This window comes from Manacus vitellinus, unplaced genomic scaffold (assembly GCF_001715985.3).
Source record: "Manacus vitellinus isolate BGI_N305 unplaced genomic scaffold, ASM171598v3 scaffold_41_pilon, whole genome shotgun sequence".
Lineage (NCBI taxonomy): Eukaryota > Metazoa > Chordata > Aves > Passeriformes > Pipridae > Manacus > Manacus vitellinus.
The window spans coordinates 814372-839999 of record NW_021940545.1 but is presented as its reverse complement, the minus strand read 5'-3'; the positions used below and the strand labels follow the sequence as shown (position 1 = coordinate 839999).

At 48.3% G+C, this 25628-nt stretch overlaps 1 protein-coding gene across 1 annotated transcript in view; it reads right to left on the bottom strand.

Moving 5' to 3' along the window:
* The window catches only part of ARHGAP32 (Rho GTPase activating protein 32), a 74658-nt gene that overhangs the window by 31772 nt on the left and 17258 nt on the right, over nucleotides 1-25628 (bottom strand). Inside the window, exon 3 of the mRNA XM_029962042.1 lies at nucleotides 3124-3273. Coding sequence (XP_029817902.1) covers nucleotides 3124-3273 — 150 coding nt within the window. The remainder of the gene's footprint in view (nucleotides 1-3123; nucleotides 3274-25628) is intronic.

Sequence of the window (25628 nt, the reverse complement as noted above, 5' to 3'; positions counted from 1 at the left end):
CTCACACTGTTCTTGCAAACACTTGTTCAAATCCTCACCTCCCTCCCTGTTCCTGCTCAGTGTCACTGCTCAGATCCACCCAGCACAGAGGGAAATGACAACCACCTCCTCACCAATAGCAACCAAGGCAGCAGCACCACCAGCCCCTGCTCCATCCATCCCACCTCACCCAGACACCCTCCCCGAGGACAATCTCTGGGCACAGACCATCCTGTCCCAAAGTTCAGAAGCTGCATGCTCTGTCCTGCCAGCCTGAGAGGCACCTGCCAGCAGGGACAGCATTGGCTTCACCCCAAAAACTCAGGGAAGCCACATTCCAAAACCTCAGGTAAACCACAGCAAAGGCTTTGCTAGGTCAGAGCTCGGCGTGTGCTGAAGGTGGAGCTTTGCAGGATGGGATCCTGCTCTATACCATCAAACCAGGTCACAGTTCTGCATCACTTTCCTCCTGTGCAGCTCATGGCAAGTTATTCTCCCTCCCAGCAAGGCTGGACGGCTGCAGAACGAGCAGGGACTTGCTGAGCCCACAGAAAGACAAGGTACTGCAGGAGGTAAAACATCTCTGTGTTTGTCAGTCCCCCTCTGGGCACAGAGCAAACACACTCCTCTCCTGCCTAAGCACTCTGAGCCAGCTGCCTCAGCAGAGGCTTTATTAAAAAAATGTTACACCTATTGCAGGTTTTGTCCTCATCCCTTTTATTCTCTCGTTCCGCTTCTCACTCACCAATTCCCACCTGAAAGACAAGCAAAGTTTCAAATATTCATGACTGCAAAACTCATGTTTTACAGCACGTTTTTGAGAATTTAGGCTTTGTCAGCTTCCTAAAGCTGATAATTAATAAAATTCTTAACATAACTCCAGTTTGGTTCAATGTCAGCACGTCACTCGGTCCAGTCTCTGGGCATGGTGTCATTTGCTCCTTCAGTCCTGCTAAATATTTCTGGGTATTGGACACTGACCTACCAAAACTAGAATTCACTTAAACAAAGCAATGAATACATTGGGTTCTTTTTGTTCTTCTGAACTTAGATTGTGATCCCAAAGCATCACCAGCAGGTACCACACACAGACTTCAGCCACAGTGTTCTCTGTGCTCCCAGAAAATTCTTTGTGCTGGTTATGCTCTAATTCACCTCAGGGTCTCCCCGACATCTTTCAGCAGGTCAGGATTGCCTCTGGCTCCAGGACTGAGCCACATTAATGCTACAGAAGGAGGGGATCTTAAAATGCTGTGCATGCACAGAGCTCAGTTCACAGGGCCCCAGAAACATCTCCACAAAACCCATCCCGGGATTACGTCACTTGGAATACAGGTCAGGAGCTGAATCACCCAGAAAACAACAATCCTGCTGTGGGAAACGGAGCCATGCCCCTGTTAGCAACACTCAAATTGGATCTGCTGCACTCCAGGGAGTTAGGAAAGAGTTATTAAATCAAGAGGGAAAGCAACTGGTGACTTCTGAGCTGCAGGGCCCTCATTAGCACAGCTCAGGCAGAGTGATGGTGGGCAGTGACCAGGACAAGGACAGAGCTCCCAGAGACTGTCAAACACTGGGTAGAACAGTGCAGTTCAGCTCAAGATGTGTCTTCTAATGCTAAATAAAACACGTACCCTTAAAGGCAGAGGAAGAGAGGGCAGGGCAAAGCTTCAGCCATGGCTGACCTGTGCCTAACGAAAAACGGAGAGGGCTGGGGATAAAGGGAACGTTCCTTCTCCCACTAATGAGCTCACTGCTGGCATGGCTCCTGCCCTCCAAGGCTGCTCCCACAGCATGAACACAAACCCAACTCCATAGTTACCATGGTGTGAATTCCCAACTCCTGCTGCAGCTCTTCCAGGAGTTACTGTCTGTTCCTGTCTCCAAACCAGCCAGGTTCTGGCTCTCTGATGCTTTCCAAGCCCCAGCAGTAAAGATTCCTACTGGTTCCAATTAACAGGGCAAAGAGCCTTCCCACAGCCCTGATTCCATAAGAACAAGCTCATATTATTCACTAACTGGTAGTAAAACACTCTGTGTCACGGGAGGGAGGGCACACTGCTGTTACCAACCGAATCCCAGGGAAAAAGTGCATGAAATAGCTCCCTGCCCTTTGCCAGCCCTTTTCCAAAAGGCACTGGATGAACCAGGAGTCTGAAGTAACAATAGAATCTCCCTTCCTGCCCCAAATGTTCCATCACTTCTCCCTCAGCCTGCACAAAAAAGCTGGGAGACATCGGATGAACAACTCGGGCACAAGAACTGCTGCAAACCCTCTGCAAGGAGCAGAACCAGCAAACAGACCAAACTGACACAGCCAGACAGTGATGCTACTTCCATCCCTGATTTCCTGATGCCTTTAACTCCCGGGTAAGCCCATGGCTGCTCCATCCTGCTTTGCTAAACACCCCTCAGCGTGGCTGTCAATGGAACGAGCCTGGCTGGTGACCTGTGACAACATCCAAGTCTCTGTGACAGCATCCAAGTGCTCTGTTTGCTCCTCGGCACCTCCAGGTACTTCCCCTGCACAGCCTGGACTGGGCACGGCCCAGGGGGAGGGGAGGAAAAAGCACATGAAACCCAAGCTCATCCCAGGAAGAGTTTTCTTGGAATGGAGAGCTCTTCTCCTCTGTCTCCCTAAAGAGGTGATTGGGAAGGGAAAGTGACTGAGAAGGGATCCAGAAATCTCGCCACAACAGAGAGAAAAGTAAGCTGGGATGAAAAATAACACCCAGTTAATTCCTGTAAATTCTGTGAAATCAAGGGAAAAGGCAGAAGAAGGATTTACACTGTGAATTGTGCTGGAATCATACAAAGGTAACAAGTTAGAGAAATACAGAGATTTAACACACCTGTTAATTAATCACTGACACCTATGTATAAATAAAACTTATTTTCCTGAAAAAAGAATTATTTGAAGACTTCAAGAGGTTGAAAACTCATCTTCAGCAGTTCCAGGCATCTGCAGTGCTCCCACACTGAACCACGACGCTTCCCACATCAAACCACAACATTGCTCCTCATTCCCCTCAGCTTTTCTTTCCCCCTCGACTTTCGTTACCCACCCTCAGCCCTCTGTGGTTCCAACCACCCCGAGATGAGATTCCCACAGGAGGAAGAGCTCAGGAGCAGAGTGTTTCTTACCATCGTGGCCAGAGTTGAGCAGATGCTCTCCCAGGTCACAGCCAAACACCCTTTCCTTGAGGATCCCCCTCTGTTTCAGTTTCTGTTTCGTTGGGCGCGACTTCATGAATGTCCGGAGGAAGGTGATGAGCTTCCCGTGCTTTTTGGACACTGCACAACAAAACAAAACAACCACTTCAGTTCAGATCTGGCTGCCTTGGGCAGAACTTGTTCTACAGAGCACGTAAGAAATGTAGTAATACTGATAACAATTATTTACAGGAACAGCTTTTCCGAGGTTCAATACTAAACAGAGACCTGGCTTGTGTTGTTATCCTTGGCTAGTGCAGAATTAACAGGAGCTGTAAGGGAGGAATTTAACACAAAGACATATTTATCTGCAGAGCAGCTTCAGGTGGGAGCTGTTTTGGACGGTGGGCAGCACCTGGGAGCTGGAATTCTCATCTCTGGAAAAGGAACAAGGCTAAACTAGAAAAGCTAGTCATCTCCAGTGCAAACACAGTCTGTAATCTACACTCAGGAATAAATGCTTTGTTACTGGCTCTCATTCTAGTAGTGAAAGGCACCTCTGGAACAAATGGATGACTAACAGTCTCTGAGGGTGTTTGTAGCTCTCTCATTGCTGTATCTGCCCTGCAAGCACACCCCTGCTTTCACTGAACCTCCTGCAGCTGGGCCATCCCAGGCTGTTTAACTCCCTCAGTATGCTCAAGCCATCACAAAATAAAAACACAGAACCACAGAGTCACTGAGATTGGAAAAGATCTCCAGAGTCCAACCTTTGCCCAAACACCACCTTGTCTCCCAGCCCAGAGCACTGAGTGCAATGTCCAGTCATTCCCTGGCCACCTCCAGGGATGAGGACTCCACCACCTCTCTGGGCAGCCCATTACTGCCTTTGTTTTATTTAACAGATAACTAAGGTAGCTGATGGAAGAGATGAAGTTTATCCCCTTCCAGAACAAACACAAGAACCTACAAAGAGAGGAGGATGTGGCCCAGGACCCTCCCTCCAAACCTCCTGCTGGGGAAACCTGTCCCTCTGCCAAAACCATCCAGCCCTGCTCCGGAGAGCTTAATTCCCAGTGGAAGGACAAGGAGAGTCAGGCAGGGCAGAAGTGGGTGACACAGCCAACCTCGGGAGCAGAGGCTGGGCCCAGGTTGAATGGGAGCAGAACAATGCCCTGGAATGTCAACCCCTCTTCCTGAGGCCCTGGGTGAAAGGGAGAGGCCTCCCCGACAAAAGTGCCATTGTGTACATGATTTAAAAGCAGTTTAACTTCAACAGAAGAGCTCTATTGAAGAGAACAAGTCGCTGGGCATAAAGGGCTGAGCTTTGTGAGGGAGCCTTTACAGCCCAGGAAGTTGTGAAGGCTCCTGCAGCACCAGCAATGGCTCTGCCCTGCTCCTCCCTCACATCCCAGGGAGGAAAGACAACCAGCCACATATTCCACCTGCACTAAACCCACAAACACTGTGACCAAAAGTCAGCAGAGTAATGCTGTGCCAAAGCAGGGATGACCCCTGGGGACAAAGGCCCATCCCTTCAGGGTCACCACTGGTCACAGGGAGAAATCCAGGGAGTAGCTCTGGAACTGGGACTCAGCACAACAGAGAAACAGAGATGGCTAGAGAAACACCCTCACGCAGGGGGTTCTTCAACCAGGCAACAGGAAAAACCTTGTCCCAAGAACACAGTTATACCACTTCATGATGGTTTAATGCCTTTACACAGCTCAGTATTTTCCCTTCTATTTTACCAGGTATTGATGCAGTCTCTCTATTTATATATATTTATATATAAATAAATAAACATGATTCCACTCACATATGTGAGTAGAGCAAACTTCTCCCTCTGCACAAAGTCCCCTTTAGCAATGTGACACCACCCTGATCCTCAGCACCATCCCAACACCTGAAACCCTAAAAACTCCCCCCAACCCCACTGTGCATCCTCAGCAATCAAACCCAGATCATTTAACAAACACAGAGCACTGAGCATGACAAACTGTGGCTGTGGGGGCTTTAATTAAAGGAGTGTTTGCAGTTTGATGGGGTTTTTTAATTACACACAATAAAGGAACAGATTGTGCTGACATGCCAAACAAAGTTAGGATGGGGTTTGGTTGTATCCATCATCACAGGAAAGTGAGGGCTCATTTATCATCTCCTATCAGCCCAGCTCAAGGATAAATGGAGACAGTCTCATCCTGACTTGTGTGGAATTCCAAAAGTTAGTACCCTCAGGCTGCTGGACAACACTGCTGGAGGTGAGAGACCTGAGACAGATGCTTTTATAACAGGCAAACAGACAAATAAAGCATTTACTGACACCAATAAAGCAAATATTAACATCTGCGTGTTCGTTTGAATCATTTGACACACTCCACATACAGTTCTTCATGAAGTGCCTTGCTTGACTTAATGAAAAATGAGCCCATCAGAGAATGGATTTTAAATGGAGAAAAATGCATCTAATTCCAGTCCTGCAGAAATTCTACTACTAATGCTGGTGACCAGATCACCAAGTGACTTCTGGGTGTCACCTCAGGCTCTAAAACCAGGAAAAGGTGCAATGGATGCACCTGCATGATCCAGAGATGTACGACTTGGCTTGGAACTGATGCTTGACTTCATGACCAGAAAAGTGACCTGAGTTTTTAAAACACAATAAATCTGCTCTGCCTTTAAGCCACTCAGTGCAGGTTAAAATAATTGTCTTGTTTTCTGCACCATTAATCACACTCCTACAAACTCCCTCCCCTAGTGAACTGGTGCAGCAGCCCAAGATTGTCAGGGCAGGTTTGGTCCCCAGAAATTCCCTTCTCCACAGCCCCTTGGAAGGTCTGAATGGTTCCTTGGTCACACATTCCCTCGCCCCCAAGTCACTGCCTGCTCAGGAGGAGACTTTCTCAGCCTACCCCAGGCTCAGAGTGCTAGACCCACACAGGAATGATTCACTGAGAGCCGTGAGGCTGCTCCTGGGTGGGGAAGAACAAGAGAACAGCAAGAAAATCCGAGCAGTCCTGTCTGTGCTGACAGGTGATTAAAAGAACAAAGAGCAGGTAGGTGTGTGAGAAGGATCTGCTCATGAGCTGCCCCCTCCTGCAGGGAAAGGTGAGATCCTCTCCATGCTGCTTCCCAGCCCTCTGGCATCACTGACCCTCCAACCATGATGGATCCTGAGAGAGTAATTCATGAATTCATTAATTCATTTTGGTTTAGATGGAGCTGATGAACAGATGAAGCTGCTTTATAAGAGCAGTCCCAGCTTCTAGATAAGCACCAATGCCAAGGGCTACCAGGACTCCTGCAGAATCCATGTTTTCTGCTCCAAAACATTGGTCCCCAGCATTTGCTGCCCCACAAGTGCCAGCAGTGCTCTCCTGCTGCACCACAAACACTTGTCCTGCACCCAGAACTGGTGACTGCAGGGAAATTAGGGAATCAAGGCATCGGCTTTGGACCAGGAACAAATCTACCAGTGTTACAAACTAAGCAGATGTGGATAAAACAGTCAGCCCTTTCCACCTTTATTGTCCCAGTAGTAAAGCAGGGATGTGATCCATCTGCTCCACTCCCAGCTTGGGTCTCCACACGAGGTGTTCAGGCTGACAAGTGTGACAGAAATTCAGAAACCAGCACTACTAAGAGAGAATTTTAAATGGTTGCTCTCCCCAGAGATGCTGCTGAGTTACCAACTGACAGCCAAGCCAAACTGCACCAATATCGCATTTATTCCTATTACTTTCCACCTCAGATTTAACCACTATAAAACACATTGTTTACCAAGAAATGGAGACTTTCCTAGAAGGAGCAGGGGCTGCTTTTCCTCAGAAAGGCAGGTCTGTCTCAATATCCTAGCCTGAACAAGCAAAGACAAATTCTCCATCTAGTATAACCTGGCTGCTAAAAAACCCCAAGCAAAACCCAAATGCAAAACTCCACCTGAGGCTGGGGACCTTACTGGAGCTTTGCTGGCACAAATGGGTCAATTAGGAGCAAGAAAAATATCTCCTCCCTCAGCTGACATAACTGTGCTGGCCAAAGCCCACAAAAGGTGGGAAGGCAGGGAAGGAGAAGGGAAACTCCTGCCAGGTAGTTTGTTGTGGTTTGGGAAGGTGCCACGGTGCCTCCCTGAGGGACATTTATCGACCCAGCCGTGCTGTTGATGCTTTACCACCAGCTTTGGCAGTGTAAGCGAGGTCCAAAATTCTCCTGACATGGATAAAAACTATTAAATAACAATTACCTCATTAAAAGCAGGGCTCCCTCACCCTCAGGCCCTGCAGCATTTCCTCTGTTTACAGCACAGACCTGTCAGCCACCAGCTCCTCAGGCAGCTCCATGCTCTGGTTCAGCACAACATGCCCTCCTTACTTATTCAGGAACCCACAGGGATCCTCCTGCTGAGGACTGCAGTGCCTTCCTGCAAGCTCAGAGCCCAGGGTGGCACTGCTGTGTGTCCCCACACCTGTCCCTGAGGCTGCTCTGGGAGCTGAGCCACCGCCATGACCCGGATTAGGAATAATCTGTGGCCCCTGATGCTCTTAGGGCAGAGCTGGAGCAGCCCAGGTGAGGGGGTGGAGGAGACAGCCCAGGAACAGACCTGCTCCCCGAGCTCCTGGTGCCTCCCGTGCCCCTGTGGATTCCTCAGGGGAACAGTTCCTTGGGATTCACAGCCCTAAGAGCAGAGCACAGCCCAACAACCCCTCGTGCCTCAGCCCAAACTGCAGCACTATCATGTCTGCCCATAAAACCCTTCCAGACCACTTCCAGAATGTAATACTGAATTACAATTACAATATTTAGTTACCATTGCCCAAAGTGTTGGCAACAGAAGGAAAGGTAGGATGAAAAAGAGCAGTGGCTGCCGACTGCTTGGTTTTTGATCATGGAGACCAATCGAGGAGAAACTTTTCAATAAACTCAGCCTTACTGCGCCCTCAAATCTGTTTTGTAGAGGTGTTTTCTTTCCATTTTCAGCAAGAAAAACCCCATCAGGCAAAGGCTCCAAGAACAAAATACAGTCAATCCTGCAGGATGGAACAGCATCTCCCACCTGACTCACCCTGCTCTTCCCAAAGACCAGGGGACATCCAGATTTTGAATAGGATCACAGAATCCCAGAATGGTTTGGGTTGGAAGGGACCTTAAAACTCAACACCATGGGCAGAGACACCTTCCACTAGAGCAGGTTGCTCTAAGCCCCACCCAGGATGACAGCAGCTTCCTCCAGGACATCCTGGCAAGCCCTCTGCCTGATTCCCAAACCCTCTGCCTGTCCCCTCCAGCCTTTTCAGCCTTTTTTAAGGGAAAACAAACCCCTGCTCCACAAACCAAGAGCACCTGCCAGCACTGTTATTTTGGGTTTGCACTCCTGCCTCGACAAAATCCCCTTCCCAGGGTCACAGCATCACATTTTCTGAAGCAGGGCTGGTAAACTTTGACTCCATGAGAACAATCTTGGAGGCTGTTTGCTGACCCACATTCCCAGCACATGGCAGGCTGCTGTTCCTGTGGCTCCCAGTGATTTCACAGGTCACAGCACCCAGCTGGCCCCCGCGGAGCTCAGGGGCAGCACCACGTGTGGCTGCAGAGCTCCAGACACACAAACAAACGGCATCAACCAGCCCCAATATCAAAGATGGAAAGAGGTGTGGGAATGCTGGAAAGAAAGGGATCACAGACCAAAAGTGAAATCCATCCTCTCTGAAGAGAGATTTACAGCAAGTCATGCCAAAATGTTTCCAGGCTCTGAGCCCCTCCAGAGCCATTCTCCTCTAAAATTAAACTGCTGCAGGGAGAGGGAGAGAAAGAGCAGCAACAGACTCCTTTGGAGAAAGAGCAGAATCAGGAGATGAGAAGCTGGGCTTGGTTTTGCCATATATTCTGCACACACTCAAGGGCACATTTAATGGCGTGAGCAGTGAGTTCAGCTGGGTCTCCACACAGCATCAGTTATCCTGACCCTCCCCAAAACATCAGTAAATACATTTAATATCCATCCCCTCGCTTGGAAAAACACATTCTGCAGACCCACATCTCACCGAGGAGAAATGATACCAAGCCAAGAACTGAGTCACATCTCCCAGTTCTCTGTCATGTTCCTTAGCAACAAGACATTTTCCTCCTTTCCTCCTGCCACAGCACATTCTATTTTGGAAGCTAATTTATACAGCCCTAAAAACCCCAACCAGAATGTGGAACCATGCACCACCAAGCACTAGCCTGGAGTCCTTGAGCAGGATGCTGGGTTTGAGGAAGGACCAACCAAGACATCAATAATCTCAATAATCTCTACACTGGGCATAAAGATTTCCAAGAGAAATTTTAGAATTCCATAGGTATGAGAGTTCAAAAATAACCCTCTATCTCCAATAACCTTCATGAATGTGTACTGACTGATTTGCTGTAAAGAAGAGAAAAATAAAATCAAAATGCTGGTGTGTTTTCTGATGCTGCAGCATTTAGCCTGTGCCAGGCTGCCATCAGTTTAGGCTGGGCTCTGTGTTAGAAGTCATGGAAGATGGTAAAAATGACTAATTTCAGCTTCCCTTGATAAAAACCATTCAAATGAACTGTGATGATGAGAAGCAGCCAAGAAAAAGAACACACTTCCAGCTACCACGAGAGGCCCATGCACATGGAGAGCAAAGAAGGTCATTGGTAAGTGCTGGTTGTGTTTCTTTACAAAGCCTGGTGCTAAGAAAGCTGCATTTTGTGTTGCATCTGCCCAGGCTCCCTTGGGGCAGTGTCTGCAGCCATCTCAGCACAACTCCAGCTCTTCCTTGTCCTTTCCAACATCAGCCCTTGGCTCAGGTTGGAGCGTTGGCTCCTTTTGGTCAGCGTAGGAACATCTGGCAGCAGAGATCCACCAGCCTGGAAACTCCCTCCCTGCTCCTGCATGCCCAGATTATACAACACCTTCAGCTTCTGCTGCACTTGGGTCTAATCACTCCTCCTCCAGAGACAGGAGACTGCAAATTCAGAAGCACATTGACAGCTCTCATTTAGCCAAAATCACCCATCTGCAGTGACATGCACGAGGATGATCCACAGCTTGAACTGCCTGGAGAAGTTTCTTCATGGCAATGAGAAACTACATTTAATAACCAGGAACTATTTACAACAGCAAAACCTCTTTCCATCTTCTTACGCCAAATTTCTTGAGTGTTTAAAATGGAATAAGAACGATACCCACCAGTTGAGCCAGATGCAAAAGCATATCACCTATGTTTGATACCAAGACATCTGTTTTACTTTCCAGTTTAAAGGCATGACTAATCTTTTCACAGACTCTAAGGCCATAAGGGAGCACTAAGATAATACAATCTGACCTCCTGAACAAACAGAGCCCAGGACATCTCTGAATTCATCCCTCCTCTGAATTCATCCCTGAAGGCCAGCACACCTACCCCAAGGGAAGTGCTACGTGGTTAGGAGGTATAGATCAGTTATTTATGTAGCTGAGGGCTGAGACAGGAGGGAGGTTCCAAAGGTACAAGGGCTGACAAGGTCAGTCTATTAATTCTATTAATAAGTTTGAATTGTATTTGGGAAAATCAAGCAGTGCTGACTAACAGAGTGTCAGCGATGGTGCAGCAGGGACAGGCTGGGTCAGAGAACTCCTGAGCCTCAGGGTGCCACTGGGAATAAAAATGGATGGGGCTGCAGTGTAAAGGAAACAGTTATCAGAGGCCAAAACTGGAAAACCAGGGGGATTGGAAACAACCCAACAGAGATGAGGGCAGCCAGCACACAAGGGGCAGCAGCTCAGGTGACCCAAAGAGGTCACAGGGCCAGCAGTGGGACTGGGAGACAAGGGGAGCAAGGGAAACAAGCTGGGAGAAAAATATCAAGAGACACTTGAAATACCTTTTTTCTCTTTCATTCTTACCTCATTTTGCTAAATCCCTGTGTTCCAGCAGAGTTTAATGCAGTCCTTTTGCTTATCTCGCCTACCTTGGAGATTAAGGATCCTCTTAAAAAATGATGTTCTGACTCAGGTGCTATCACGGGCAGAACTAAACATGAGATCTGCCCATCAGGGAGATGGTGTCAGCCTTCCACCCACGTTCACTTTGAGATACCAGGACTGTTTGACCTCACACCACACCCAGAAATGAGAGACCTGACATCAAAATGTGCCTTTGTGCAACACTAAATTAACAGAAAAGAGAACGTGATGCTGCAACTTGGATGTACCTCTGATACTTACACAACCTACATAATTTGAGAAGAAATCCTATTTCAGAACAACCCCAGAGGCTGTTCTGATGTGGCCCATCTGGTTAGCAAATTTATGGAACCTCAAGCAGTAGCATTAAAGACAACCAGGTAAGAATCAACATCAACAACCAGGTCACTGCACTGGATAAACCTCCAGATACTTGAAAATCAGGGAGACAGAACACTCGAGAGCCAAGATGCCACCTAAGCCATTATGTGACACCACAGCAGGTTCATCTCTGTCAGAAGTTTCTCCAGCTCATCGGGGATGACAATGTCCCACATTCCCTGTTGGTGATGACTGGAGCTGTTGGCTCTTGCTACAGCTGGAATTCCTCAGTGGCTCACCTCACCTCAACCTCCCTCTAATACAATCTAAACCAAAATATTATCATCCCATCTCCAGCAAGCACAGCCTCGGAGAAGTCAAGAACTGCCTGTCCCCAAAGTCACACTGATCTGAAGGCAAACTGCCTTTGCCCTCCCACCGTGTGCTCCATGAGCTCCTTCCCTGAGGAAAGGGCTTCCCAAGGGCTGAGGGGGAGCTGCAGCACCCACACCATTCCCACTCCTGCTGCTAACTGGAGATCTCCCAAACCCCTGGAAGTGCCCCAGGCTGACCCTGAGTCACAGTGAGTGCTCTGGACACACACACAGCCCAAAGCCTTCCCAAGTCCCTCCACCACCCAAAACCAAGCCCGGGGTGGGATCGGGAAGCGGGAGAAGAGGAGCAGCAGCCACGCTCCAGCCTGGGCAGGGGGAGGAGGAGAGGGATGGGAATGGATCCGACAGGAATCAACAAACAGGAATCAACAAACAACACAAGCTGAAACAACGAGGATCCCGGACAGGGTGTTTGCTCTTATGCAAGGCCTTGGAAGACACTGGGAAGGAACCAATGTTTGATTCCATCAGGAAGGGGCAGGAGCAATCCATGTGGAAAGCAGGAGGAGCAGTCAAAGCACACAACCTCCCTTTCCTGGGCTGTTACCTCAGTCCTGGTGCAGACTTTCCTGAGGTATGTGGTGTTCCCAGCAGGACAAGGAATATCCCAGCCCTTTCTGCTCTCCCAATCCCTTCCCAAAGCTGCCCCTCACCCCTTCCACCAGCCCGAGGGCAACTGTTCACAGCCCAGAGCAGCAACTTCCAAATCACGCTGACCTGCCCTTCCCAGATTGGTTCTTTTCCTGTTTACAACTCAAACCTATTCATACTTTAGCTCTTAACCCCTGAGATTATTCTGCCTTTGGAAAATTGCCACTCACCTGGACTGGCAACACACCACAGCCAGGAGTTTCATTCACATTACAGTCACCTTACACAGCACTGGCAGGAAACAACAGCTAAAAGAGGATGAAAATCCATCCTCCTCACACAGCTAAAGAAGTGTAAAAAACTTCACTGAAAGTGAAAATTGGGCCCAATAGTTTGGGGATTTGAGGTGAATTAAGTCTGCTTTTTAAGACTTAGGAATGCAGATAATGTATTGTTTTGCCTGCTTTATATTCTTTTCCTTTCTCTTCCAGTGCAGAGCTTTGATTTCAAATGAGCCTCTTTTATCATGCCTGTGTGGTGCCCAGAACAAAGGAGGTCAGGGAAGAGTGGAAAGGGAAGGGAAGGCCTCCTGTCTTCTCTGTCACAAATAATCAGATCCTGCAGGGCATTTAGTTCTTAAAATGGACTATGGCTTTTAGGAGGTTTTCTGAACAAATATGAACAGACGAGCCATGGCTACTTGCAAAGCATCTCCTGTGATCACAGTAACAGCTCTCCCTGGGAATTTTCTTTTCCAGAGTGTGCATCCCCTGCCCCAGGGCTCCAGCAAACAAAGGGCTGGCAGTTTTAAATAGGAAGCCCCTTTCTCCTGCACAACAGCATCAATAATATTAATGCTTAGGAATGCATTCTATGTCCAGTTGGGGAGGGAGGCAAGACAAAAAGATAAAGTGATATGCAAAAATCTATTGAAATTTAAATTCTAGACATTCCCATCTGTCAGCTGCCTCTTTGGGAGGGAGGTATAAATCCCAGAGGGAAGCAGTGATCTTCAGCCCTGCAGCCCCAGGACCATGCAGGTCCCTTGACTGCAGGGGGCTGCACGCTGGAATTCCTTCTCCCCTGGGATTTGGGTGGGAATCCTCACACAATTCCCCCTGGACACAGAAGAGGCTCCCTTTAACAGCTCTGGTTCCCTACACACCCATGACCCTGGAGTAAATGCAATAAAACAGTTTACAACTATGGACCTGGTGCACAGCAAGGTGCAATAGAGACCTCGAGTCAGAGGTTAAAGGGAAACAGAAGTAAAACAATCAGCAAGGAGGGGGAGAGGAGGAAGTATGTTCATTTAATCGGTCTCTGGTTGGCAAGAGAAGCCAACCACTGAGCCAGGGAACCTGCCCAAGGGCACAGATCCCCCAGGATCTTCTCTCCCAGCAAGAACACAGGTCACAACCCGCAGCCAGGGCGTCAGATGAGAGAGTTGTTGGGAATCGGGGACATCAGGGATGTTTTCTCTGGCTACAAACACGATCCCAGGCTGCCCCTCCACAGCAGGAGGCATCTGAGCACCCCGATGGCATCATCCCTGCATCCCCCCTGCGTGGGATCAGTCCTGAGCAGGGCACCCCTGCACAGCCCGGCACCAACCGGGGGGTCTGAAGTCTCACAGAATTCCAGAATGGTTTGGAAAGGGACCTCGAAGTCCCTCTTGTTCCATGGGCAGGGACACCTTCCACCAGAGCAGGTGGCTCCAAGCCCTGTCCAACCTGGCCTTGAACCAGGGACAGGTATCGACAGCTTCCCAGTGCCTCCCCACAGTGAGGAATTTTCCCCTAATCCCTCCTCTAAAGCGTGTGCCGAGCGCCTCTTCCCTGCTGCACGGCCAGAGAGGACCCCCCTCACCCCAGCCCGAGCCACTGATTCCCACACTAAATACCTGGCGAGTTACTAAGCAACAAGTGGGCGCAGGTGCCTAAAAATCCTGCTCAGGGGGTCGGGGTGCCTTACCTGCCCCGCTCGGGTCCCCGCCCGGCTCCGGGAGCGGGTCCGGTCCCGCCGGGCTCCGTTCGGCTCGGGGGATGCGCTCGCAGCTTGCGGCTTTCCTGGCAAGCCCCTCCCGCAGCCCGCTTGCCTCCTAGTTTCCTATATTATTATAATCTCAAGTGCTCTCTCGAATGATAGATTTATGCCCCTCACAATGCCCCTGTTTCCCGTCAACTCACCACTGATAGAATCATTAGACGCCCCGCGCTGCGCACCACGAATTGCTGCGGCTATTATCCCCTCTGGGTTCCAGACGTCTACACATTAAACTCATATGAAGGCCCGCTCCCCCTCCTGCTTACGCCTACCCGCAGTGCCTCCTTCCTCATCGCCCTTCCCTTCCTCCCTCCCTCCGCTCCCTCCCTCTCCCCTCGCTCCCATGCTCCGCCTGCACCACCCGCTCCCTCCTCCGCTGCCCCCGGCCCGCGCAGAGAGGCGAGAGGATGGGCGGGGAGGCAGGATTCGACTGAGGCAGCCACCCGGCTACGGCTGGGCGAGGGTTCAAACACAGAAATTATAAAACAAAGGGAAAGGTCTAAAAAAAAAATTTAAAAAAATCATAAATAATAATGAATGATAAAATAAAATAAATAGTAAAAAAAGAAATATAACTTAAGCAGAAGGGTTCTAAAATAATATAAATATTAAATAGAAGAATATTAATATAAATATTAAATATAAATATAATATAGGATGATATAAATATATCTAAAAAAATACCATATACAAGTATAGTGTATATACATAATATATAAATAGAATTTATATATTTATGTGTATATATGCACATAAGCACAGAAAATGTATATTTATATACGATGTGTATATACATAATAGATAAAGATATATTTTATGTATTTATGTGCATATACACACACAAACAGAAAATACATATTCATATATTTGTATATACATAATATGTAAATATATATTTTATATATTTATGTGTATATACACAATAAAGATAGAAAATATATATTTAAATATGATGCCTATGTACATAATAAATGTATATTTACATATTTATATATATACAGGTAAATATAATATATATATATTTAATATAAATAACAATAGGTATAAAAATGTAAAGGAGGGGTGACAAGAAGGCTCTGCTCCATGGTGCCAACCACTTGGACACGAGGCCACGGGCAGAAACCGATGCCTGGAAGTTCCACTTGACTATCAGGAAGAACTTCCTTCCCTTTGCAGTGAGGAGCACTGAGCAGGCTGCCCAGCGAGGCTGTGGAGTGTCCCTGACTGGAGATATTCCAGAACCCTCCAGACACAACCCTGTGCCATGTGCTCCGGGATGAGGTGGGACCAGGTGACCCACCGTGGTCCCTCCCAGCCTGACCCTGCTGTGGTGCTGTGCAGGTCTGACCCTGGCTCTGCCCCGTCTAACCCATGGCCATAACCCTGCTCCTTCCCCTCCATCCATCCTACCCATGGCCATAACCCTGCTCCTTCACCTCCATCCTACCCATGATATTACAGGAAAAGTGTGATGTCACATGATGGATGTGACATCATAGGGGAGATGTGATGTCACAGGAAGGATGTGATGTCACAGATGAGGATGTGATGTCATATGGGGAGCTGTGATGTCACAGGGAGGATGTGATGTCATAGGGGAGCTGTGATGTCACAGGGAGGATGTGATGTCATAGGGAGGATGTGATGTCATAGGGGAGATGTGAAGTCACTGGGAGGACATGACCTCACAGGGTTGATATGATATCACAGGAGAGATGTGATGTCATATGATGGATGTGACATCATAGCAGAGATGTGATGTCACAGGGCAGGTGTGATGTCACAGAGGAGGTGTGATGTCACAGAGGAAGTGTGATGTCACAGGGAGGATGTGATATCACCGGGGAGCTGTGATGTCATGGGGAGGATGTGATGTCACAGGAAAGGTGTGATGTCATAGGGGAGCTGTGATGTCACAGGGAGGATGTGGTGTCATAGGGGAGATGTGATGTCATGGGGAGGATGTAATGTCACAGGGCTGATATGATATCACAGGAGAGATGTGATGTCATATGATGGATGTGACATCATAGGGGAGATGCGATGTCACAGGAAGGACGTGATGTCACAGGGGAGCTGTGATGTCACAGGGAGGATGTGGTGTCATAGGGGAGATGTGATGTCACAGAGGATGATGTGATGTCATATGATAGTTGTGACATCATAGGGGAAATGGGATGTAACAGGAAGGATGTGATGTCATATGGCAGGTGTGATGTCATGGGGAGATGCGATGTCATAGGGCAGCTGTGATGCCCCAGGGGAGCACATGATGGCACAGGGATGATATGATATCACAGGAGAGGTGTGATGTCATATGATGGATGTGACGTCATATGGGGAGATGTGACATCATATGAAGGATGTGATGTCACAGGGATGATATGTTGTCACTGTAAGGATGTGACATCATAAGGGAGATGTGACATCACAGGAAGGATGTGATGTCACAGGGGAGCTGTGATGTCACAGAGGAGGATGTGATGTCACAGGGTAGGTGTGATGTTATAGAGATTTGATATCACACAGGAGAGATGTGATGTCATATGATGGATGTGATGTCATGGGGGAGATCTGACATCACAGGGAGATGTGATGTCACAGGGAGGATGTGATGTCACAGGGGAGGATGTGATGTCACAGCACAGCCCCGCCCCCCAGAGGTCCAGGGCCACGAAGGTGTTCTGGGGGGTCAGTGATGTCAGAGGGGGAGGTGACGTCAAGGGGTAGGTGTGATGTCACAGAGGAGAATGTGATGTCACGGGGAAGATGTGATGTCAGAGTAGAGGATGTGATGTGACAGGGATTATATGATATCACAGAAGAGATGTGACATCATATGATGGTTGTGACATCATAGGGAGCTGTCATGTCACATGAAGGATGTGATGTCACATGGGAGCTGTGATGTCACAGGGATGATATGATGTCATGTGATGGTTGTGACATCATGGGGGAGATGTGATGTCACAGGAATGATGTGATGTCACGGGGACCTGTGATGTCACAGGGGAGTTGTGATGTCAGAGTGGAGGACGTGATGTCACAGGGATGATATCACAGGAGAGATGTGATGTCATACGATGGATGTGACGTCATATGGGAGCTGTGATGTCACAGGGAGGATGTGACGTCACAGGGATGATATATCACAGAAGAGATGTGATGTCACATGAAGGATGTGTTGTCACAGGGGAGCTGTGAGGTCACAGGGAAGGTGTGATGTCACAGGGGAGCTGTGATGTCACATGGATGATGTGATGTCACGGGGAGCACATGACATCACCTCCTTCACCTCCATCCTACCCATGGCCATGACCCTGCTCCTTCACCTCCACTGGCAGGATGGACCCTCATCCCCTTCCAGCCCTAGGGAAACACACTGGCCAGCAGAGCTGGACTCCCGTTTATCCTTGCCTTTCTCCTTTCCTTGCTCCTTCACACTCCAGAAACTACCAAGGATCCCGTGGTGAGGGGCAGAGCCCAACCCCGCAAGGGCTGCAGAGGTCAGGGGTATGTCTGTGCCCCCCTCACTCACACTGCCAATCCCCCTGTGTGCACTAAAGGGGTGTGTCAGCATGGCCAGGAGGGAGGGGTGGACTCAGGCCATGCCCAAGTGTCCCCACAGAAACATGTCCCAGCTTGCAGAGCAGGCACAGGCTGGGCCCTGAGCCCACCTGCCCCCACAGCCCTGGGACAGCACCCAGGGGGTCCCTCTGTTAATCCAGTCACAGAGTTGATTCCCACTCCCAGGGGCTGTGAACCAGCACAGTCAGGGGCTGCATTGATCACATCACTGCAAACAAATTCCATTAAAAATTCCCCCGGAGTTGTGCTGTTTGAAAGCCAAGCAGAAGGACAGGGCTCGTTTTAGAGTGACCCAGTTCCAGCCCAGGTCCAACCCAGCTGTGCCAGGGCAGAGACACCATGGCCTGACCTCACCCCCAGCACTGCCATCCCTGCATTGGGAGCAGGGATGAGAGCTAAGGAGGTCAGGAAGCCTCAGCCAAGCCTTCCAGCCTTTTTCTAATGCCACTGAAACCATGGCCTTACCTTCATTTATCACTTGAGGACTAAATTCTGCCCTATGCTTTAACCACTCTGACCTTGAGCCCCCAGTTCACACCAGGCTGGAACCAGCTCATCAACCCCAGGGATTGCTGTCACACACTTTAAAACTGGGATCAGTAGATAAAGGTGCACAACGTCAGGGTCACAGGGATTAAGGAGAAATTTGCTTCTCTATATGCAGAAATCTCAATGATCGGGGCAGAACTTTCTGTTGGTGCTCAGCTTTCTCCTCAAGCCAACGTGCTGTTTTCAGGACTGTTTGCTGACTCACATGTCCCGATAACACCCCTTCTCCAGCTCCTTATTGTTGGTGTTTATTGCTGTCCTTGTTTTGCTTGGACAATGATCACAGTGTCACAGTGTGTTTCAGCTCAGCAGCCAAGCATGACTCCTAAATCCACTCCTCTATGCACAATTCCAAACACAAAACCTTCTCCCTGGTACCAACTCACCATTCCAGGAACGTTCTTCCTATTGAGCCTGTTGATAAAAGCTGGTAAATCTCCTAAAACTGGGGAAATGAATACACCAGAAGCCAGGCTGTTCCAAATTTACATGGAAAATGCACACACAATTCCAAACAGCACCCAGGACTTCAGAGCAGCACCACCATGAGCCACCCAGAACTGCCAGCACGTGTTACATGGGCCCTATATAATTATTTTTTTTCCTTTTTAATGCAGGCCAGGCTTGGTTAGGAAGAATCCTCCAAGGCTGATGAACCCCGTTGTGACAAACTGTTCCATTCCCACACTTTGCTGGTGCCCAGTTTCAAACTAAGGCCAGGGGGTGCCCAATCCTATTTTTGCTCTAAATTAAGAGCTGCACTCCCAGTAACACAGAGCTCCCTCAGCTGCAGACTTGGGTTTTACCTTTGAAATTACTGCTCTGAGGAGGTATTTCACTACCTGGTGTACAATGACACACCTTTCCCCCACCTGCACTTTTTTCCTGTAAAGGAAAATCCTTAATCCTTGTTAGAAAATGCCTTTCTTTAAGGAATGAAACCTGAGCAACCAGGGACGTGGCTCTTCTGCACCTGGACGTTCTGCACCTGCACAGGGGGTCTCTGCCCTGAACAGAACTGGGGTGTCCTCCTGCTGCTTCAAAATATTTGACTGAAATAATAATCATATGTGATTATTTTCTGTTCCTAATTTCTTTTGCCAGACAATTTTAAGCCACTATTTTTTTTTTTATCAAACAAGTGAAAGAGATACATCCTCCACTACTGAGGTGTTCTTCAGCATGCCACGGAGCAGAGAGGTAGATAATGAATGTCTTATCTTTTAAACTCAGCTAATAAGCCCAAGCATTTGAAATCACAGACAAAAAAGGTCCATCTGTGTGCCTGTCACAAATTCAATCCTGAACTTTACCCTGTCCTCCAGAAGTTATTTCAGACAGAAGCACTGGGAAGGCAAAGTAACCCAAAGAATGTTATTAGTACAGCCTGTACCTTCTTCCACTTTCTGGTTTTTGCAAATATAACCACTCCAGGAAGCTTCAAGCCATCCTCCATCCATAGGCATCAGGCAGCCACTATGTTCCAATGCTGCTTCTGACTCAGTTACATTTATCCTGCAATCAAGTGCTCCTAAAACACACACACAAACCCCCCCAAATAAACAAAACCCCTTTAAAAAAAAAATAAAAAGGTGTTGGAGAGAAACTAAGATTATAGATGAAAGCAGGCTGAGGGATTAAAAACCCCCAACAGAGCAGCACGTCGTGCAACAGACTGCCATGGAATACCTTAAAATGTGGGATTTGATTCCCAGAGCTGGCAGCAGCCAGGTCTGACATCCAGGTATCTCATGTCACAGAGTGTAGAATCATCAAATCCCAGAATGGTTTGGGTTGGAAGGACCTTAGAGCCCATCCAGTCCCTGCCATGGGCAGGGACACCTTCCACTAGCCCAGGTTGCTCCAAGCCCTGTCCAACCTGGCCTTGGACACTTCCAGGGATCCAGGGGCAGCCACAGCTTCTCTGGACAAGTCCCTGGGGTGGCCCCACGTGGTGAATTAACCGTGGTCACCGAGCTTTGGTGGGTGTAGCCACGGTCTGTCATGGCTTGCAAGAAAGATTCCAACTATTCCATTTCCAAGGGTAAAAACACAGTTAGGAACGATGTGACACAGAGCCAAGCAGGTAAGAGAGGACCTGCACTTGCCTTTCCCTCGGCAAAGGTTTCCATGAGAACCAACTGATGGAATTTGGTGCTTCCCACCACAGCTCCGGGATGAAGGAGCACTCCTGTGGCACAAGATCTGCAACCAAACCCGGCAGAGGGAAGTTCACAGCAGCAACATCCCAGGCATGGGCTGATTCCTGAACTGCAAAGCAAGTCCTAAAGGCCACAGGTCTGATCTGCAGGTGATGAATTCACTGTCAGGGAGAGGGGCAGAAAGGGGGGAGCACCGAGAGGGGCAGAGGGAGCCTTGGCTGCTCACTGAGGATTTCTGATGGAAACACACCACAGATCTTGTCCAAGCAGTGGACAACATGCATTTCTACATGTTCATTTAAGGATCCTCTCAAACACACACCACATCCCTGCCCAAACCAAGACCTTCCAAGGAAGCCAAACAAACATTATGGATTTGCCAGTGTATATTCTCCAGCCTCACTCGCTTCCAATCTTAATTCCTGGTTTCACATAGACACTTTCTTGCAGATGTAGCAACATCACTGATCCCTATGGGATGGAATCAGAGCTCCAGCACCCCTTCTTTGTGCACAGAGAGGTGATGCTGTAGCTGCTCAGCCTTTGTGAACTTCCCAGGCCCAGGTTTTAAAGGGAGATTTGGGCTATTCATGGCACAACCCTCGATAAATCCATGTGCCAATGCAAGCAGAGATCAGAGCCATCACCCAAGGTTAAAGCTGCCTCAAGGTATTTCTAAGCCACAACTTGTCTCCCACACTAATATAGAGAATTATTCAGGAGAAAAGGAGAGGAAAACTAGAGCAGAACAAACTCCCTCTTCCCATGATTCCAAAGCTTTCAGCACAACTGCAGAGTTTTGCTCAAGCCAACTATTATTAGAGTTAAGTCCCATTTTGACAGAGCTTGTGAGAAAGGAAGAAACGTAGTTTAAAAATAACAAACCCCTCAACCTGAATAAGTGGAGAGTGAGAAAGCAGCACAGAACATGTGAAAAGGAAGCTGGCCTTATTAATAGCACATAGTGCCTTCAACACCCCTGCACTCAGCCAAGTTTCACCCCTTTACTTCACAGTACTCATCCTATTTTGGTGGATCCAACCTCTCCAAGCCCCAAATACCAGGAATCTTCCATAACAAACATTAATACAGCTCTTTTTTACCAGCACAAAACATGGGTCTACGCAATTATTTCTGAACTGATGCCTGCAGACTGTTCATGGATCCCTTGTTCCTTTTCTTTTCCAGTTAAAATTCCCCAGGAAACATGGCCAAGACTCACCACAAAATTACCTGACAAAGTGTGAGATGCCTGAAGCTGCTGTTTATGGGTCCAGCTTCTTCCAAAAGCCTCAGTGACCACACACAAGGAGGAACTGCACTCCAGGGAACACAGCAATTCACGTGTCTCTTCCCTCTCCCTGTTCCAGGCACTTCCTGTGCTTTCAGGAGGCCGATTTCCAGGGCTGTAATTACACCAGTAGTGCCTCCCAGTGGGGATGTAGGATATGCTGGGACGGAGCAGGGGATGCTCCTCAACTGGCAGAGCTCTGCTGCTTCCCCTGGGATCCCCAGAGCTGCCAAAGGACTCCTCTGTCATGAGCCTGCACCCCATCAAGGGTGGCTGGTTGGGGGTTTTTTGGGAGATACACTCTGCCAGCTCTGAGTGTGACCTTTTTCAACCTTCCAGCAGACTCAGCTATGCCAGGGAAATCCTGAACACAAACTTGGTGGGAGATGGAGACTGAGGCTCCTTCCCTGACACCTCACCTGGGCCTTCCTGGGATTGCAGAGAGGAGCCAAAAGGCCACCAGAGCCACCACCTGCCTCAGCTTGCACCTCGAGGTTACACCAGACAACACCCCTGTGCTCAGCTGAGCCCTGGAAAGCACATGGCTCTTGTTCCTGGAACCACACAGGCTCCACTCCCTGCGGGCTGGGAGGGCTCAAGCAGGGCCTGGACAGGTTAGAAAACTCTCTTTTGACTTCAGCTAGAAAAGGAATATATAAATGAAACAGCAGAACCAAACTATATCTCCATCTTCTTCCCAGGTCTCTGCAGATGCCTTTTTGGTTCAGTCTAGCTTCTCTCCTGCTCTTCCCCCAAAGGATGGGTCTCCTGCCCTGCCAAGTTTCTCTGCCTCTGCCACGGCTTCCCCTGGACCCTCCAGACACAGCACCAACCCCCAGATCCTGCTCTTCTCCTCCAGGCTCCCAAAGCCAGGCCTCTGGAAGAAAATGTCAGCCAACTCACTCCCAAGTGGCTGAGAAGCACCCAGGCAGTTCCAGAGCACCCAGAAATGTCACAGGAACAGGGGCTGGCTCAGCTGCAGATCCTGCACCAGCTACAAACATCACCCAAACTCCAGTCTGTGGGCAAGAAACACAACCAGGAGTGCTTAGAAAGCACCAAAGTGGACTTTGGGGCTTACTGCCATTGTCAGAAAACATCTGCACTGTTAAAGGATTAAAGGATTAAGGAGGAAGGAAAAATACATTGACTCCTAATACCTCATGTCCTTAGAAACTTGGTGAAATACTTCAAATTCTTGGTCTTCTCTCACTTAGGAGTTAGCCAAGGTTTATACATTTTATTGAGGTAGACAGGAAAACATTTCAGATTTGCCACTGCAGAACTAAATTCAAAAGCAAGTTCCATATAAAAACACATTCTCATTGATAGAGTGCAGAAAAAATACTTGACACTTTTTAACTCTAAAACCTGCTCCAGGTAAATCACTGCTTGTCCCAGTCTGGTGAAGAACTCCCAAAACTGCAACTCCCTGGCACCTGCATCCATAATGCACCTGCAATTCTCTTCAAATGCTAAACTATGAAGCAACCTCAGGAATCCTCAAGTGGATTTTCAGGCACATATCCAGGACGTGCTCTCCTGCAGAGGGGGAATGGAGAAGGCTGAGAGTGACTCCTCAGTCCCAGGCAGGACAGATGCTGCTGCTGGGATGCTCCACCATCCCCAGCCCTTCTTGCCCAAGGCACACAGAGCCTGTCCTGCACATTCCTGGCCATCTCTCCCCAGCACACAGGAGCTGGGAGCTGTTCTCCCCAACTCCTACTCTTCCGGCAGGCTCACAGATTTTATGGTGCACATTCCATAGAGCACCAGATGAATCCTGGATATAGCAGCACTTCCACAGCTCAGCCCACAGCTCTCATCCCTTTCTATTTCTGCCAAAAAACGGGAAGCAACAAAAGAAGGAGGAAGAATCACTTGAAACAAGGGAGGCAAGAGAAGACTCCAAGGAAATGAAAAACTAAGGAAAATGCTGCTGCAGTTCTGATTTGAATTTCAGATTTAAAGACCTAAAAAGACTAACCAATCTCAGAGTTGTGCAGTAAATCCCCTTCCCCTAAAACCAGGTAATTACTGGAGCAATTCCCAGTATCAGAACTCACTGCACTGAGAGCAAACAATGCAACACAACTATGGAAGGTGAAGTTGCACACTCCTGATGTATCCAAGGCACAAACTACCAGCAAAATAATAGTCTTTTTTTTTATAAAGCAAGCATACAGCACTTATTATGGGAGTGAAATAAAGCCCTAAAGCCTAGTTTAAAAATAAATCCGCCTTTGGTGACTTTAGGAGGTACAATGGGAAGCCAGACAAGGATTTCAGCAGAGGCAGAGCTTTACACATAAACCACAAGAAGATTTGCAGTCAGTTGAAATACAATTAGAAGAGATGCCTGGCACTTAGCAAGCACTTAAATCACTGAACTGCACAAGCACTGGCCTCTTTAATAAACTGAAATGTTATACCAGTTGTTGGATAGCAGGATATGCTTCTCCTAAAATTCCACTTATTTCTTTCCAAGCACTCAAGAGAAACCAAAGTCCAGGTATGATTTAACAAAACAAATACATTGAAATGCCTGTTGTCAAACACCTCTCAGTAAGTGAGGAGGAATTTGTTTATGTCCCAGGGACATATCTCAGCTCCTCAGTTCCACTGGAACACTTTAATTTTACCTAATGCTACTTTTGAAGAGCTGCAGGGCGTTGTCATGGCAATGCCAACACAACACAGTTGTTTTGTGCTCTCTCTGCATCTGGGCACATTTACACTGCCAGAAAGCTGCAGCATTTAACCACATGTCTCCTCTCTTATTCAAGCAAGTCCTTTCTTCCACAATGTGGTCACAGAGGGTTTGGAACCCTCTTTGGATAGATCTCTCTGAGGCCCAAATTGAAAGCCTGGGGAAAGAAGAACACTTTATATTTAGAAATTCAGCAGCTGGAGGGGGAAAAGAAGCTAAATTCTGATACACAGATTAATATCCACGTGGCTACTGGTACACAGGGGTGGATGCTCAGAATCAGGTTTCTGCCCAACAGATTTTAATGTAAAAAAATTCATAACACACTATTTCAACTACATCTACCTTCTGTCAGCAAAGCTAGGGAGTTAGTGAGGGGTTACTGCTACAACACACGGGGTTAGACTTGGTTAGGACAGAGATGGTGCACAAGAGGCTCTACCTGAGCTCAGGTGGGGCTGGTTCAGAGCCTGGGTAACATGTGCAGAGCCTGGTTTTACACCATCCATCTCCAGATCTGCACATGGGGCAAGGGGCAGAGGGACAGACACAAGGCAAGAGCAGGGACACAGTCAAATTAAATATCTCCTGCAGGAGACCAACAATTCAACACGGAGAGATAGCAACTGGAGAAATGCAGAGTTCAGTGCTGGGCACGAAGAGCTGCTGCTTCTCTGGCTTGTTCCAGGCCTGAACTATCCCTACCTGACAATGTCTGTGTGCAAAAAGGAGTGGGAGTGAAGTGACACACTGAGCTCACAGGATGGGTAGCAAACAAAGAGGAGGTGAGCTGAAATGAGCTGGGTGAGCCCCCAAATCTGAGCTGAAATGAGGTCAGTGAGCCCCCAAATCTGAGCTGAAATGAGGTCAGTGAGCCCCAAATCTGAGCTGA